This window comes from Theileria parva (assembly GCF_000165365.1).
Source record: "Theileria parva strain Muguga chromosome 4 map unlocalized ctg_529, whole genome shotgun sequence".
NCBI classification, from domain to species: Eukaryota; Apicomplexa; class Aconoidasida; order Piroplasmida; family Theileriidae; genus Theileria; species Theileria parva.
The window spans coordinates 305,348-318,678 of record NW_876246.1 but is presented as its reverse complement, the minus strand read 5'-3'; the positions used below and the strand labels follow the sequence as shown (position 1 = coordinate 318,678).

Sequence of the window (13,331 nt, the reverse complement as noted above, 5' to 3'; positions counted from 1 at the left end):
GAATTTGGTACCCAAGATTCTTATGGTGAATTATTCCTACACTTATTCCTTAGTAATGTTATTATAGTTTAATGGTAATTATGGCAAGAATTACCGAATTTCCTTAATTTATTCCCCTGCATTTGAATTTAGCAATGATTTAATTTTATTAATATTTCAACATTTAAATTTTTTTGTAAAATGGTTATTTTGTACTATATTAACTCATTACACTTGAACATTTCACTGTATAATATTAATTAATATTTATCATGCCTGCAAATGAAGAATTCGGATAACAATACCCAAAACTCAACCACAAACATCCCTCAGGTATTTTTCTTACCATAATTATTACCATCAATTCAGTTGTATTTTAGCTAAAATTATATATTAATAATGAATAATTAGATGAAGAATGATTTGAAGGGGCTTGGTTCATTTTTTGGTTATTACAATAAAATTATCAAGAAAATTAAACTCATTTCAAACCCCTTCAACTCCAAACCTACTACCACTGATGGCGATACTACTAGTGTAGGGAATATTGAGGAAAATGATGCTCCCACTGCTGACAATACTAGCGATGCAGTCGATATTGTTAATAGCGAGGATGGAGGAGTTGAGGACCTACTGGACGAGTTTAGAGGTTTAAAAGTTAGCGTAAGAGATGAGGAGATAAATAAATTAAATGAAGTGTTAAGAAAATATCGTGAAAAGGATAATAAGTTAAAGGAAAAGCTAAATAAATTAAAAGTTTCAGCAGAGGAATATGACTACTTTCCAAAAATCGGTGATAAGGATCACGATATCTGGGACCTTAAAACGCTCGCAGTACCGTACGATGTTGATACTCTCAACTATATACCCATACTATTCTATAACAAAACTGTTAATGGTATGAATGGGAATAGTATTGGTAGTGTCAGGGGCAGTATAGTCGAGACTTTGAGGAGAGTTAGGGAAATGGAAGGAGTATTGGTGGATAAATTCGGAATAGAAATAACTAAATCTAATATTAGTTGTCTCTTCAGCAATAATTGGCTCAATGATGAAATTATCAATTTCTACCTACAACTACTACAAGACACAAATGGTAACTCATACCATACTATTGGTATAACTAATTTCTATACTAATACCAAACTATATATAATAATATTGTAGATGGCGTTGTACCGGATTGTTATTATTTTAGCACATTTTTCTATGAACGGTTATCTGGCAGCGAGTCCAGCTATGACTACAGTAGTGTACGACGGTGGACACGAAGGAAGAAGATTAATATATTCCAAAAGGATTTATTATTAATACCAATAAATGTATCAAAAGTACACTGGGCCCTAGGAGTGGTTGACATGCGGAGAAAGTGGCGCAGAATAATGGTATTCGACTCTTTAGGAGGCACTAACCCACACTTTTTCAAAACTATCCGACAATACCTGCAAGATGAACATAAAGATAAATTTGATTGTGCACTAAGCGACGTCAGTGAGTGGAAAGTTAGAAGCGGATTCCATTCTGAACCTTACGCGCCAGTCCAGCAAAATTCATACGACTGTGGATTATTCCTGTGTCAGTATGCCAAGAGCATAACAATGGGAAGAGAATTCAGCTTCACCAACTACACCTCGGAATTTCTCAGAAACCTCATGATACACGAAATTCTCACATGTAATATCATACCAATATATTTTTCACATTATTTTTGGAAGTAGCGGTAGTTGTAATTTTAATAATTATTATTCATGATATCCCCATAATGTAATAATAATGATACTAAATTAGTCAGTTAATCGGATAAATAGTTGAATAACAATGAAATAGAATAGTTAGTTGAAATTTAATGTTTGGTAATGTAATGTATTATATTGCGAAATTACTGATATTACCTATATTATTAGAATGTGTGGAAGGTTCGAAAATTCTAACCCAGAACTACGGAAATCAGTACCAAGGCTTCCATTTGAATGGAGTGGATTTGGATATCAGTGAGGACGTAAACGAGGGTATAGAAGTTAGGACTATATTCCCGCATGAAATCGAAATTAAACAATTTAGATGTCTCCCAGGCTTTAAATTGGCGTATGTTCTGGAATCCTTACACAATGTTTGGGCATCATCAAATGAGCAGGTTTGTACTAAGGCGACAGTAGCATATGATGACAACGTACCGACCTTCCTCACGATCATATGTAACAAAAATGGCTATGTAAACTATAACACTAGTAATGCTGCCAATACCAGTAATGTTGCCAATAACGTCGGTGAAGTAAATGGTGAGAATGAGGGAGCAAGTGAGGAAAACGAAGAATCACTGAAATTGGATGAATTTATGGAAAATCGTCAACAAAATAAGGAAAGGGGACATTATCTAAAACATAAACAATCTCATGATCACCAGAACACTAAACCTAACGAGAATAATCCTCAAGCACAAGAGCACACTGAGGACCGCTATGAGATAATGTACATGATTAATAGCGGAGAGGAGTGGTTAAAGTGTGACGAGAAGTTCTTTTACAATTTCTTTAACGAGTTCGTGTTGGGAAGAATGGTGCATCAGAGTATAGAATTGGATATCTCATCGACGTTAGATGAGCACTTGTTTTACGTGAATACTGTGGAGAGTTTCCCATTTATTATCATAATACCAAATGTATCTGTTAGAGTACACAAGGTCACGGATAGTGGCAGATTTGTCTGGTCGGCGTCATCTACAAGTAAACGCTGTTTATACATATCAATATATAATAATTCTGAAACTCCTTTAATGTGTTTGATCTCAAATGCAGATCCCAAGAAGTATTACTATCACTTCACAAATGATCAGTGGAGTCTGATACCGCAAGATGAATACTATGAAAATCTAAGATTGTTTGGAATTGATTTAGAGAAATTCGATAACAAAGTTGAATTAAATGTTGATAAAGTGGACGCGAAGTTCGTCAAACACAAATTTGGCAGTGAGAAAATATACCTGGAAAAAATCAGTCCAAAACCAGGTTATAAACTAACTAGCATCACATCCAATAATGGTAAAGTGTGGTCTGGCAACAGAAACGAGTACTGTACATACATTGATATTAATATGGTGGATCCCAATCACCTGATGACACTGTACATCAAGTCGAATAATAATTCTAAGGTTTTATATTTCTGTAAATATTCTCATTGGAAAGCAATCACATCTCAACAATACCATCAACTACTGACCGTCAATACTGGTAACTCAAGTAATAACGCCAGTGGTAGTGTTGGTGATAGACTTATGAGAAGTAATTTCGTAAACGATAAAGGAATAAAGATAAGCACCTACCTGTGTAAAACAACAAACCCGGTGGTGAGAGGATCGATAATATTAATTCATGGAAACAGGGAGTATTTCAAGTCAAATTTCTTAAATTACAACAAGGAGTGGAATTTTGAACAGTTTGGATACCCGTCATTTCCAAACATTAATTCGATTGACGATTTCGAATTAAATATCCAGCGCACAAGTTGGAGAAATGACAAAAACAAATACTCGGAGTTCTTCACTCAATTTGATAACTATAACAGAAATGAGTTCAACAGTAGCATGGTTGAACTGTTCAACAATGCGGGTCTGAATGTGTACGGCATGGATTTGCAGTCCTTTGGGTATTCCGAAGGCATGACTAGTTCAAGATGTTACGTGAATCACTTTGACGACTTCATCAACGACCTGACTAAATTCATTGATATCATCAGGTCTAACAAGTTCTTCAGCAGTAGTGTTGATAGTTTTAGGGTTCGAGTTGATGAAGTGGACGGAGCGTATAGAGGAGGGCAGATATACATTCTAGGATATAGTATGGGAGCAAACATAGTAATGCAAACATTACAGCACATTAATAAGCTGAATAAAATGCGCGGAATCGGTGGAGTTATAATACTGTCAGGAATGCTTAAGTTAGACCAAAGATTTTCAAACTACATCACAAAGATCATTTCTTTGTTTTCATTGTCATTCATGAGCTTACTGGCGCCGAAATCTGAATGCGAAAGAACTGCATACGGAGATTGGACCATGAAAATTAATGACTATCATAAACTTAACGTATGCCAATAGTTAATTAAATTATTGTTAAATTAGTTACACTAACCCCTAACTTATCCTCAAATTATTAACTAACTTTTACTAGTATAATTTACTATTATTTTAGTGTTAGCTAATAATTTAGTATTAGTATTAATTATTTGTGTAGGACGGGTTTTATTATTCAAGAGGGTACCCTTTTAACTTATTACATGAGTTGTTTAAGGCTACAGAAGTACTTAGACAGAACATGAACTTTTACCCTAAGCATATACCAACACTATTCATCCACTCCAAAAGTGATCCCCTCTGCTCCATTCAAGTATTTCTTCACATAATTCACCCAGTTACTCAGTTAATCATTTAATAGTATAATTAGTTTATCATATAGTAAATAGATAAAACTAGTGAATGAATAATTATTTAGGGAGTTAAGGAGATATTTGATGAGCATTTGTCTTCTAATCCGAACAGTGAGTTAGTGGAGTTGGAAGGAAGTTCACACGAAACACCAAGTCCTCAGTTCATATTTAACATTGCACCGCCATTAAGAAGCTGGTTGGAAAAGGTAATTCCACAGCCGGAATTTGACTCTTCTAAAGGATTTGAAGGGAAACACAAGGTGGGTAGAGTTGATAAAGACTCGGTAACATACGAAGTTGTTATATTAATGATAGTATCACTATGTTTATCCGCAGCGATAATTTTCGGAGTTTTAAACGCATTTTACAAGAGAAGCACAGATCCCGAAGATCTAAAAGATTTCGGGGAGGCATAACGCATTCATCACATAACACTAGTAACTCATGACACGGACATTAGTAACTCATGACACGGACATTAGTAACTCATGACACGGACATTAGTAATTCATGACACATTCAAACATAACACGGTCAACATTATAACTCATAGACTTTCAACAACTGGTACATTCACAGTCAGCTCAGTATTTTGTAAATGTTTTAATGTAGTGTGTAACACTAAAATGTTAATGTTTAAGATTTAATTGCAGATTTTAAAGACGTATTGTAGCACTTTCTCGAAGTTGAGAAGTGAGTTGTAAATAAGATGAAATTAATCTTATTCCAATATATATAATATATTGTATTGTACTGTTTATTGTTTATTATTTAGGATTATATTAGTATTGTTACGGATTAAACTAGGTATATTAAATTGTGTTTGTATTAAATTAGAATTGTATTACATTGTTTAAGCATAGATTTGATGTCATTTTGAGAAATTAAAGAATTGTAATCTTTTTCCTCTAATGTCAGTTCAAATAAACAATTTCTAAGTTTAGTCAAATCTTCATCCAATTCCTCAATCAAGTGATTGGAATTATTGTTTAATTTACTGGAACTCTTTAGTTTATAGGGAGTTGACTGTAGAATATCCTTGACAGAGTGTAAGAATGATGAAATGGAAGTGATTGGAGTAAGAGTCGTTAGCAAAGGTTCAGAATCTGATGGAATAAGTAAGTGGAATAAATTGTTTGAAGCTTTTGTTAGTTCAGATTTTAATACAGGATTTATCTTGCCCTCGAATCTATTTATGTCAACAAATACAACTTCCAGCTCATCACTAAAAAATATTAAAATATGATTAGGGATTACCCGAGGAGTGTGTGAATCTGAGATAAAACAGATTTAATAATGTTAATTTGCAGAGAATTTTCATTATTTTGAGAAAAATAATAAATTATCACAGGTTTCTTAGTGTCAAGTAGGTTTAGTAAAGATTTGGAATTATTAATCACTTTGACTTTAGAATTAAAAAATAGAGTTTTAGAGGTATTTGATTGGGTTGTATTGGCTTCATTTAAGCTATAGTATTAAGTTAAGAATTGGTTGACTTACTTGTGGGATAAATTCCTGTATTTCGATGTTAAATATAAAAATAAAGCAAAGGGAAATGGAATAAATAATAAAATAAACAATATTGAAACGCCTAAACAATCGTTAAAACTATAAAATTCAATATAAATAATTAAAATAAAGAAAAATTAGTTAAAATAATTTAAAAAGCACCTGAAGAGAGGTATTGGTAGATGTATTCGGAAGAAGTTAATCGGGAAGGACTAACAAGGAAAGAATCTGAATCAACATCAAGCGAAAATCTTTGAAGATTTGGAATTTTATTCCGTAAAATTATTTTTGTGTTATTCCCAGTAGAATATTTGAAATTTTGGTGTAAAAACAAACTTCTTCCGTATCTTCTCACAAATTTAATACTTCTCAAAATAGTGTACATGTCATTATAAATTTAATGTATAGTAATAATTTACTATAATAAATGGTTTGATGGAGCAATGAGTGAAGAATGTGTGGTAATAAATATTAGTAAAAAATAATATAATAATTTAAATGAATTAAGTATATGAATACATTTAGTAATAAAATCGTTTTTTTATCAGTTATAAACGAAAATGTATTATAACCATTAATTATTTGCTTCATAGATAGTGTATACAATTGATATCCAGTTGTATATAATTGGTAATGTGTTGATTGTAGGATGAGAATGTGTTCAGTCGTAAATTTGCTGAAGTTGATGAGTCGGAAATGCAATTTTCAGCTTTCGCATCACTTGATATTATTAAAGAATTATGTACCAAACACTTAATAAATTACTTAATGATAGTTATCAATTGATTATATATTGAGTTACCATATTATTTATTGAGCTAATTATTTGTATTAGTGTCGGAGCAGATATCGATGGATTATTCAATAATTGATCCGTATTTGGGATTTATAAGTCCAACGTTAATTGGTTTAAACTTCTTTAAAGTTTACGCGTACATCACTGCCACCTGCTTAAAATTTGTTCTCATACTCAATGATATGAATCTCACATCTAATACCATACGACAGGTAATTTTCAACTTAGTTTTAGGTGTTATTTAGTTCTATTTACCCACATAATACTGTTATTACAGCTGTTTGAGGAGATAAATGAATTATATACGAGAACAATTTGCAATCCTTTATTATTTAATAAGTTAACAAATCAGAGTTTTTTAAACAAATTAGGTAATTTTTACACTAATTTACAATATATCATAAATTTAACAATATTTAATAAAATTAATAATGTTTTAGATGAATTAGTATTAAAGTATAATTCACAATAAATACATTATTCAGTAACATCGATAATTCCTGAATCTGATCTAAACAATTCAAATATATGTTAGTAGTATAACTAATTATTATGTGTGTATTGTGGTACAATTCGAAAATGCATTCGGATTCTGGTAGATTTGGTGAATCATAAACTTTACAAATTCTTTGATTACCTTTACCTTTTCTTAACGATAGTCTACATGTGGAGGCATGACCAATGACATTCCCACCAGCTAAACGACATAATAAGGGATTATATAACTAAGAATATAGAGAGTGTATAAGTAACTGGTGCCTCTTGAACAAGCAAACTAACGGTGAAACCTGGTTTGATAGGATTGGATATGAAAGACAAAGCACCAGAAGGTTCAGAAATTACATGATTAGTTAAAACAATAGCAACGTTAAATTGTTGAGCAATTTTTAATAAATTTGATAGTAATTTATTAAGTCGTTGCTGTCGTTCAGCAAGTTCACCCCTGCCAGAATAATCAACACGAAATAGTGACATTATAGAGTCAATTATCAGCAATACAAATCGTTCCTCTACCATCTGAAATATCACAATTATTGGTTAATAGTGTATTAACTAATGCTCATTAGGGACTACATATCTAGTAGTGTACAAGCGCAGTAACGTACTTTGGAAGTAATGTTGCTGATTAATTGCAGTAAATGCTCATTAGTATAAGCCTTAGAGTATAAAATGTTATCAAGAGTAATCATTGGGTCCAAATCAAACCTCTCACAAATCTTCTCTATCTTCTCAGGACGAAATGTATTCTCAGTATCAATATAACATACCTAATCATCACAATATTACTATAATAATAATTATATAGTTAATAATACAATTAAAACTATTAAGTAACAGACTGCGTAGTTGAAACTTTGAATGGTTCGGTAGGATTGATGATTTGTGAAGTAACGGAAATGGTATGGCAGATTTGTGTTTTACCAGTACGATTTTCACCAAATAATTCAGTTATCGACATCGTCTCTATCCCACCATTCAATAATCTATTCAACATCTCACTCCCTAATATATTATTAAAATGTGTTAAATGCGAATTAAGTTTAAATCTGAGATGGCGTAGGGGCCAATAACTGAGTAACTAGCGGCACGGTAGCAAGCACCGTAATTGGAAACCTGTATTAATTTTGAGAATAGATTTTCTTATTTTATAGAGTTCAGAAGCTGAAATGAAAGAGTTCGTAACTTCTAATTTCGAAGCGCAATCTGAAATTTTATCAACTTTCAATTCGGTTAAGCCTTTGATGTTACATAAATCTTTCTTCTACAAATTATAATAATAGATTTACTATTACTGTAGTTTGAATTACTCCCAATACTGTACATATCCCAGCAGCTTTTAACTTATTTATGTCCGTTACATTTATCCCCAATTCCTCCAATCTCTCCTATAGATAATTATACAAACGGGTCAATTAAGTGTTGATTGGTGAAAAATTAATTTCTATAGCTATATAATAGTATATATAGTAGTAGTGAGTAGTGTATACAATGGGTTGAAAGGGTTTGAGAATAGTATCAGAAATGTCTTCGTTAGTTGAAGACTGTATGGAAACACCTTTAGACTTTGTTACAGGAACCGTCACCATATCCACCAGTAACACTATTTATCACACTAGTTACAGAATGTATTAACTCGATGTAGAATAATAATGCCTTTTATTATAAAATAAATGAAGTAAAGATTAACTAAATGATAATAGGAGGAGGATTAAATGGGAATAAGAAGAAAATTTTGGAGCTTCGAGGAAAAGAAGGGGAAGATTGATTTCAATTTAGGAGAAGGTTAAAGAATCAATTTTTATTATAAATTTTGTGAAATATGTAATTTTAAATATTAAAAAGTAATTTAAGGAAATTAAATAAATTTAATGATAAAAGCGTGTAAAATCTTTTCCAGCTAATTTGCTCTTAAATTTTAAATTTTTTTAAAAAATAAACTTAAAACCATTCAAATGCAATGTTAATTAAGGTTTGGAGTCTAAAGGAAGGCGAGAAGGTAAAATGTGTAAAATTGATGTCAAGGATGGTGCACAGTTGAAATGTATGCATGGGCCTTTGCATCTCAGAATTAGAATTAAAATAATTAAATTTGTTGTTTTTTGTTGCTTTTGTAAAATTTTGTAATTTCAGTAATTAGTTTGTGACTAATTTCTTTTTTCCATTATTACTATTCCTGTGTAACTTTTTATCTGGAGTCAACTGAGTCACGTTTCAACAAGCCAAATAATAAAATGAGTTGCATTTTAAAGTGTAATGACACTAACGACGAAATTATTGTCGGCGATATCGATAACTACAACAACAAAACATACGATTACGTACGATAACACATTATCAATATTATTATTAGATATTCAGATAGTCTCATTACGTTATTATTATTATGTAGTTAACTCTTTACGGTGTTTGTAAGACTTGCTATAGGTAGAGAAACCTTCAGTAATGTATAAACCAAGTACAGTGGTACCTCCGAATAATATTCTCGAGATCACACCACCAAAGGATTTGGAATATCCAATTACCTTTTATCCCACTGTCGACACTTTCTTTGATAAGGATAATAACAATTTGGTTACTCTCATGGAGCTTCCTGGATTTCCTATTTCTGATATTGAAATTAATATCGGTGATGGTGAAATGATTGTTTCAGGTATCACATTACGGCCTCTATCCCTCCTGATTACTTGGTTATATAGTTTGTGTATTAGTCTTACTTTATTTAGCTAACTAACATTCTTGTATAGGCCCTAGACCTAAGGAAGAGTTGTATGAGAAATTTGGAGAGAATTTGAATATCCAAATCAGAGAAAGAAAGGTTGGATACTTTTACAGGCGTTTCAAACTTCCAAATAATGCCATGGATAATACTGCAAGTGCATGTTATGATAATGGTATCTTGAGCATTATTATTGAATGCTCCCAATTCAATCCCATCAGACGTCTTGAAATTACCAATACTCCAAACTACTTTATCAATAATAAAAAAAACAACATCAACAAAATTAACTCCAACAGCATTGATAATAATAATGATCAAAATTAATCTCCTTCAACATTATTCTACATACTAATACTATCATACTGTGCTATATACAGTAGTATATTATTGAGTTTGTATAATGTGATCGATGAGACCGTATTGAAGAGCTTCTGAAGGCCTCATGTAATTATCTCTGGAACAGTCTTTTTCAATTTCCTGAACACTTTTACCAGTAAATCGAGACAGATTTGTATTAAGAATTTCACGAATTTGTAATATCTCATTTGCTTGGATTTCTATGTCGCTCGCCTGGCCATGTGCCCCTCCTACATAACAGATAAAAATATTACCTAGTTAATATTATAATAGTATATAACTAAGTAGTGAATAACTAGACTAGGTGAGCGGTAGCAAGCACCGTAATGGAATACCTAAAGGCTGATGTATCATAATTCGTGAATTTGGCATAGCATATCTCATGCCTTTGGTGCCAGAAGCTAAAAGAAAAGCACCCATTGAAGCAGCTTGACCTAGGGATACAGTCTCAACTGGCATCTTCAAACTCCTCAATACATCAAATATGGCTAACCCTATCATACACATTAGTAAGAACTAATTGTATAGTTAAAATAATGAGAGCGAATGTCTGTATTACCAGCAGTAACAGATCCTCCGGGGGAGTTGATGTAGAATTTAATTGGTAAATTTGGATCATTTTCATTAATTCTCAAAATGGAAGAAATGATTTTAAATGAAACTTTATCATTCAGTTCACCAGAAAGGAAAATCATACGATTTTTGATAAAAAATTCATCAATTGCCTTATCATAAGATTCCTTCTAATAAAAAAATGAATAAAATTTACAGTAAAGTGTTAAGAAAATTATTAAATAATTAAGGTATTGATAGAATGTAAAACCTGGTTATCATTGTCTGTGGAATCATTGTATAGTTTTAAGTTATTATAGTTAATTTTACTGAAATTGTTGATGAAGAGCGATTTAGGGTAAAAACTATGCGATGAGATTCTTTTGGTAAAAGAAGACTTTTTAAAAACAAATATTAAAATTATATCAAGTAAAATTATATTTAAATTCATTAACAAATAAATTTACAAAAATTCATTTCTATCAATTCTCATACCTTACACATTCCTACACCATTTAACTATTTTTTAAAATTTTACCAATTTTCAGAGTTTTTACTCATAGTTAAGTATTATTAATGTTTGAGAAATGTAAGTTTTGTGTATATTGATAATTGTTTAGATCCAGAGTTAGTTGAGGCTTGTAAGAAGTGTAAATTGGAATTACCCTTTAGTGACTTTGACACTGGTGAAATTAACCGAAGATTAGAATACGTTTCCTGGTTCCTTAAAGAAAGAAAGCCTTTAAACATGGAACAATCCCTAGAATTACTCAACGTACCAGTCACATATATAATTAGTAGTATATAATAGTATAAATAATGTATATGTGTATTAGATGATAAAAGGTATTAAGGAGGATTTGGGATTTTAACCCAAAAAAATAATTTTAATCAGTAAATTAATTTCGTAAATTGGTACAACAGAGACCAATTCCAGTCGAAGGTTCGGCTGAAGCAGAAGCCATTATATCACTAACAGTCAATGATAATTTTCTTGCCACTCTATATCCCCCTATACATCTTTATACCCCTAACTATATACTTGAGTATGTTAGTAATATATGTAAGTAAGACTAAGTTAGTGTAGCAAGCACCGTAACGGGATACCAGTATAAAGCTCAAATTTATTACATAAATGATAACCATCAGGACATGAACTCATCGCTTCCTCCTTACTAATCAATATGAACAGTGTGAATGTGTAATACCTGCAATTGGTACATCCGATGGTAATATATGATGATTCAATGCCACCCAATGAAAATGATGCTTCAGCTTGTATTTCATCCGTTCCAACAGCCTATCCAATCATTATACCAATAATATATTAATAGTATAGTAAATAGTAAACTGAATGAAGGAGTTACGTGTGAGAAAATGGATAATTCATCGAGTAGAAATGGGAAGTCACAATTAGTAGTGAAGGGTGCTCCACCAATATACAATGGAAGTGGATTTGGTCTTGTAACAGCTAAAATCAACTAGACTTGGAAATTCTTTTACCTTTCGTTACATACTTAGAATCCAATATTCCTAATCATTATTATAAAATTAATTATAGTAGAGTATATTATATAATAGTATAATATATTACCATCGATGAAGAGAAGTATATCATATTTATCTCGGACCAGCGCTATGTGATACCAATGATGATGTTGAAGTCTACTATTAGACGTTAACTCTAAACACTTATTAAGAATATTATGTACATACCAACAGTTTTATTCCCTTGTAATGATACGGATACTTTTAACCTCCCAGTCTATCAAATTTATTAACTGTGTATATATGGTTACTGATGGGTTAATTGCGATTTCAGGTGAAGCTTCATTTGCCAAATCCGTTTTATACCCCTATCACAGATTAAAACTAGTATTAAACATTACCTTGTGTATTACAGTACAGTATTGATTATATTTTAGACTATTTTGTACAGATTTCTCATCAGATAACATGTAAATATAAAACATATAAGTGAAGTCAACTCCATTAAAGGAGTTGCTTGAGGATATGTGTATAAAGTTTCCTCTGAAATATGCTGAAGAGCCTATACCGCCAAAACCCGAATGACCTGAAATCTGGCCAATACCGTGATTTCCATAACCACTACTATCAACGGGAAATATCTCATCAAATTTCATATACAATACCCGACCTAGTAGATTATTCAAAGGATAATATATAAAATGTGTAAACTACTATAAATTGTGTAAAATGTGTAAAGAAGATACCAAAGCGTTTGGCGTCTGGAAGAATGATTTTTTCAGTATTATTAATACAAATAGCGGAATCAACAGTTAAGTCACATTTATCATATTTTGTACCAAAAGTAACAGAAATACACATTAGATAAAAAATACTAAAACAGCAAAATTTTACATTAAAAAATAAAAAATTAATTAAAATATGCGATAAAAGGTTCATAATTAATTTTACAAATTTCACATCTTCACAAATTGTTATATAAAGTGTAACATCACAATATAGGGAACA

At 31.4% G+C, this 13,331-nt stretch overlaps 9 protein-coding genes across 9 annotated transcripts; 5 read left to right on the top strand and 4 right to left on the bottom strand.

The window, feature by feature from the left end:
- Positions 1–60: 60 nt before the first annotated feature.
- Senp1 (Ulp1 protease catalytic domain protein) lies at positions 61–1,697 on the top strand (the record flags this gene model as incomplete). The annotated part of the gene is made up of 3 exons (XM_061305930.1): positions 61–312; positions 391–1,075; positions 1,147–1,697. Exons 1-3 carry the CDS (start codon positions 262–264, stop codon positions 1,695–1,697), a joined length of 1,287 nt encoding a protein of 428 aa, XP_061161098.1. The 5' UTR covers positions 61–261.
- A 128-nt stretch (positions 1,698–1,825) lies between these two features.
- On the top strand, positions 1,826–4,860 carry TpMuguga_04g00172 (uncharacterized protein; the record flags this gene model as incomplete). The annotated part of the gene is made up of 3 exons (XM_758714.2): positions 1,826–4,060; positions 4,209–4,361; positions 4,467–4,860. 3 exons carry the CDS (start codon positions 1,826–1,828, stop codon positions 4,815–4,817), a joined length of 2,739 nt encoding a protein of 912 aa, XP_763807.1. The 3' UTR covers positions 4,818–4,860.
- Positions 4,861–5,198: 338 nt separating this feature from the next.
- Positions 5,199–6,335, bottom strand: TpMuguga_04g00171 (putative integral membrane protein). Its single transcript, XM_758713.2, has 4 exons — positions 6,073–6,335; positions 5,902–5,992; positions 5,659–5,868; positions 5,199–5,626 (listed from the first exon to the last, which is right to left on the bottom strand). Exons 1-4 carry the CDS (start codon positions 6,293–6,295, stop codon positions 5,230–5,232), a joined length of 921 nt encoding a protein of 306 aa, XP_763806.1. The 5' UTR covers positions 6,296–6,335; the 3' UTR covers positions 5,199–5,229.
- A 63-nt stretch (positions 6,336–6,398) lies between these two features.
- Positions 6,399–7,231, top strand: TpMuguga_04g02210 (Sedlin domain protein). Its single transcript, XM_061306143.1, has 5 exons — positions 6,399–6,472; positions 6,559–6,652; positions 6,746–6,918; positions 6,984–7,077; positions 7,147–7,231. The coding sequence occupies exons 1-5, from the start codon at positions 6,422–6,424 to the stop codon at positions 7,176–7,178; spliced, it is 444 nt and encodes a 147-aa protein (XP_061161833.1). The 5' UTR covers positions 6,399–6,421; the 3' UTR covers positions 7,179–7,231.
- Positions 7,112–8,850, bottom strand: TpMuguga_04g00170 (meiotic recombinase Dmc1). Its single transcript, XM_758712.2, has 8 exons — positions 8,695–8,850; positions 8,500–8,592; positions 8,321–8,468; positions 8,061–8,209; positions 7,813–7,974; positions 7,495–7,723; positions 7,277–7,403; positions 7,112–7,217 (listed from the first exon to the last, which is right to left on the bottom strand). Exons 1-8 carry the CDS (start codon positions 8,791–8,793, stop codon positions 7,184–7,186), a joined length of 1,041 nt encoding a protein of 346 aa, XP_763805.1. The 5' UTR covers positions 8,794–8,850; the 3' UTR covers positions 7,112–7,183.
- On the top strand, positions 8,840–10,258 carry TpMuguga_04g00169 (Hsp20/alpha crystallin family protein). Its single transcript, XM_758711.2, has 3 exons — positions 8,840–9,525; positions 9,632–9,857; positions 9,952–10,258. The coding sequence occupies exons 1-3, from the start codon at positions 9,439–9,441 to the stop codon at positions 10,248–10,250; spliced, it is 612 nt and encodes a 203-aa protein (XP_763804.1). The 5' UTR covers positions 8,840–9,438; the 3' UTR covers positions 10,251–10,258.
- On the bottom strand, positions 9,583–11,309 carry clpP (Clp protease family protein). Its single transcript, XM_758710.2, has 4 exons — positions 11,107–11,309; positions 10,843–11,026; positions 10,619–10,777; positions 9,583–10,513 (listed from the first exon to the last, which is right to left on the bottom strand). Exons 1-4 carry the CDS (start codon positions 11,284–11,286, stop codon positions 10,311–10,313), a joined length of 726 nt encoding a protein of 241 aa, XP_763803.1. The 5' UTR covers positions 11,287–11,309; the 3' UTR covers positions 9,583–10,310.
- A 39-nt stretch (positions 11,310–11,348) lies between these two features.
- On the top strand, positions 11,349–11,840 carry TpMuguga_04g02380 (uncharacterized protein). Its single transcript, XM_061306166.1, has 3 exons — positions 11,349–11,424; positions 11,456–11,610; positions 11,672–11,840. Exons 1-3 carry the CDS (start codon positions 11,412–11,414, stop codon positions 11,705–11,707), a joined length of 204 nt encoding a protein of 67 aa, XP_061161832.1. The 5' UTR covers positions 11,349–11,411; the 3' UTR covers positions 11,708–11,840.
- TpMuguga_04g00167 (Concanavalin A-like lectin/glucanases superfamily protein) lies at positions 11,682–13,262 on the bottom strand (the record flags this gene model as incomplete). Its single annotated transcript, XM_061305929.1, has 10 exons — positions 11,682–11,847; positions 11,943–12,010; positions 12,044–12,135; positions 12,203–12,306; positions 12,339–12,368; positions 12,430–12,519; positions 12,552–12,600; positions 12,635–12,691; positions 12,725–12,993; positions 13,070–13,262. The coding sequence occupies 10 exons, from the start codon at positions 13,260–13,262 to the stop codon at positions 11,735–11,737; spliced, it is 1,065 nt and encodes a 354-aa protein (XP_061161097.1). The 3' UTR covers positions 11,682–11,734.
- Between the last annotated feature and the right edge of the window lie 69 nt (positions 13,263–13,331).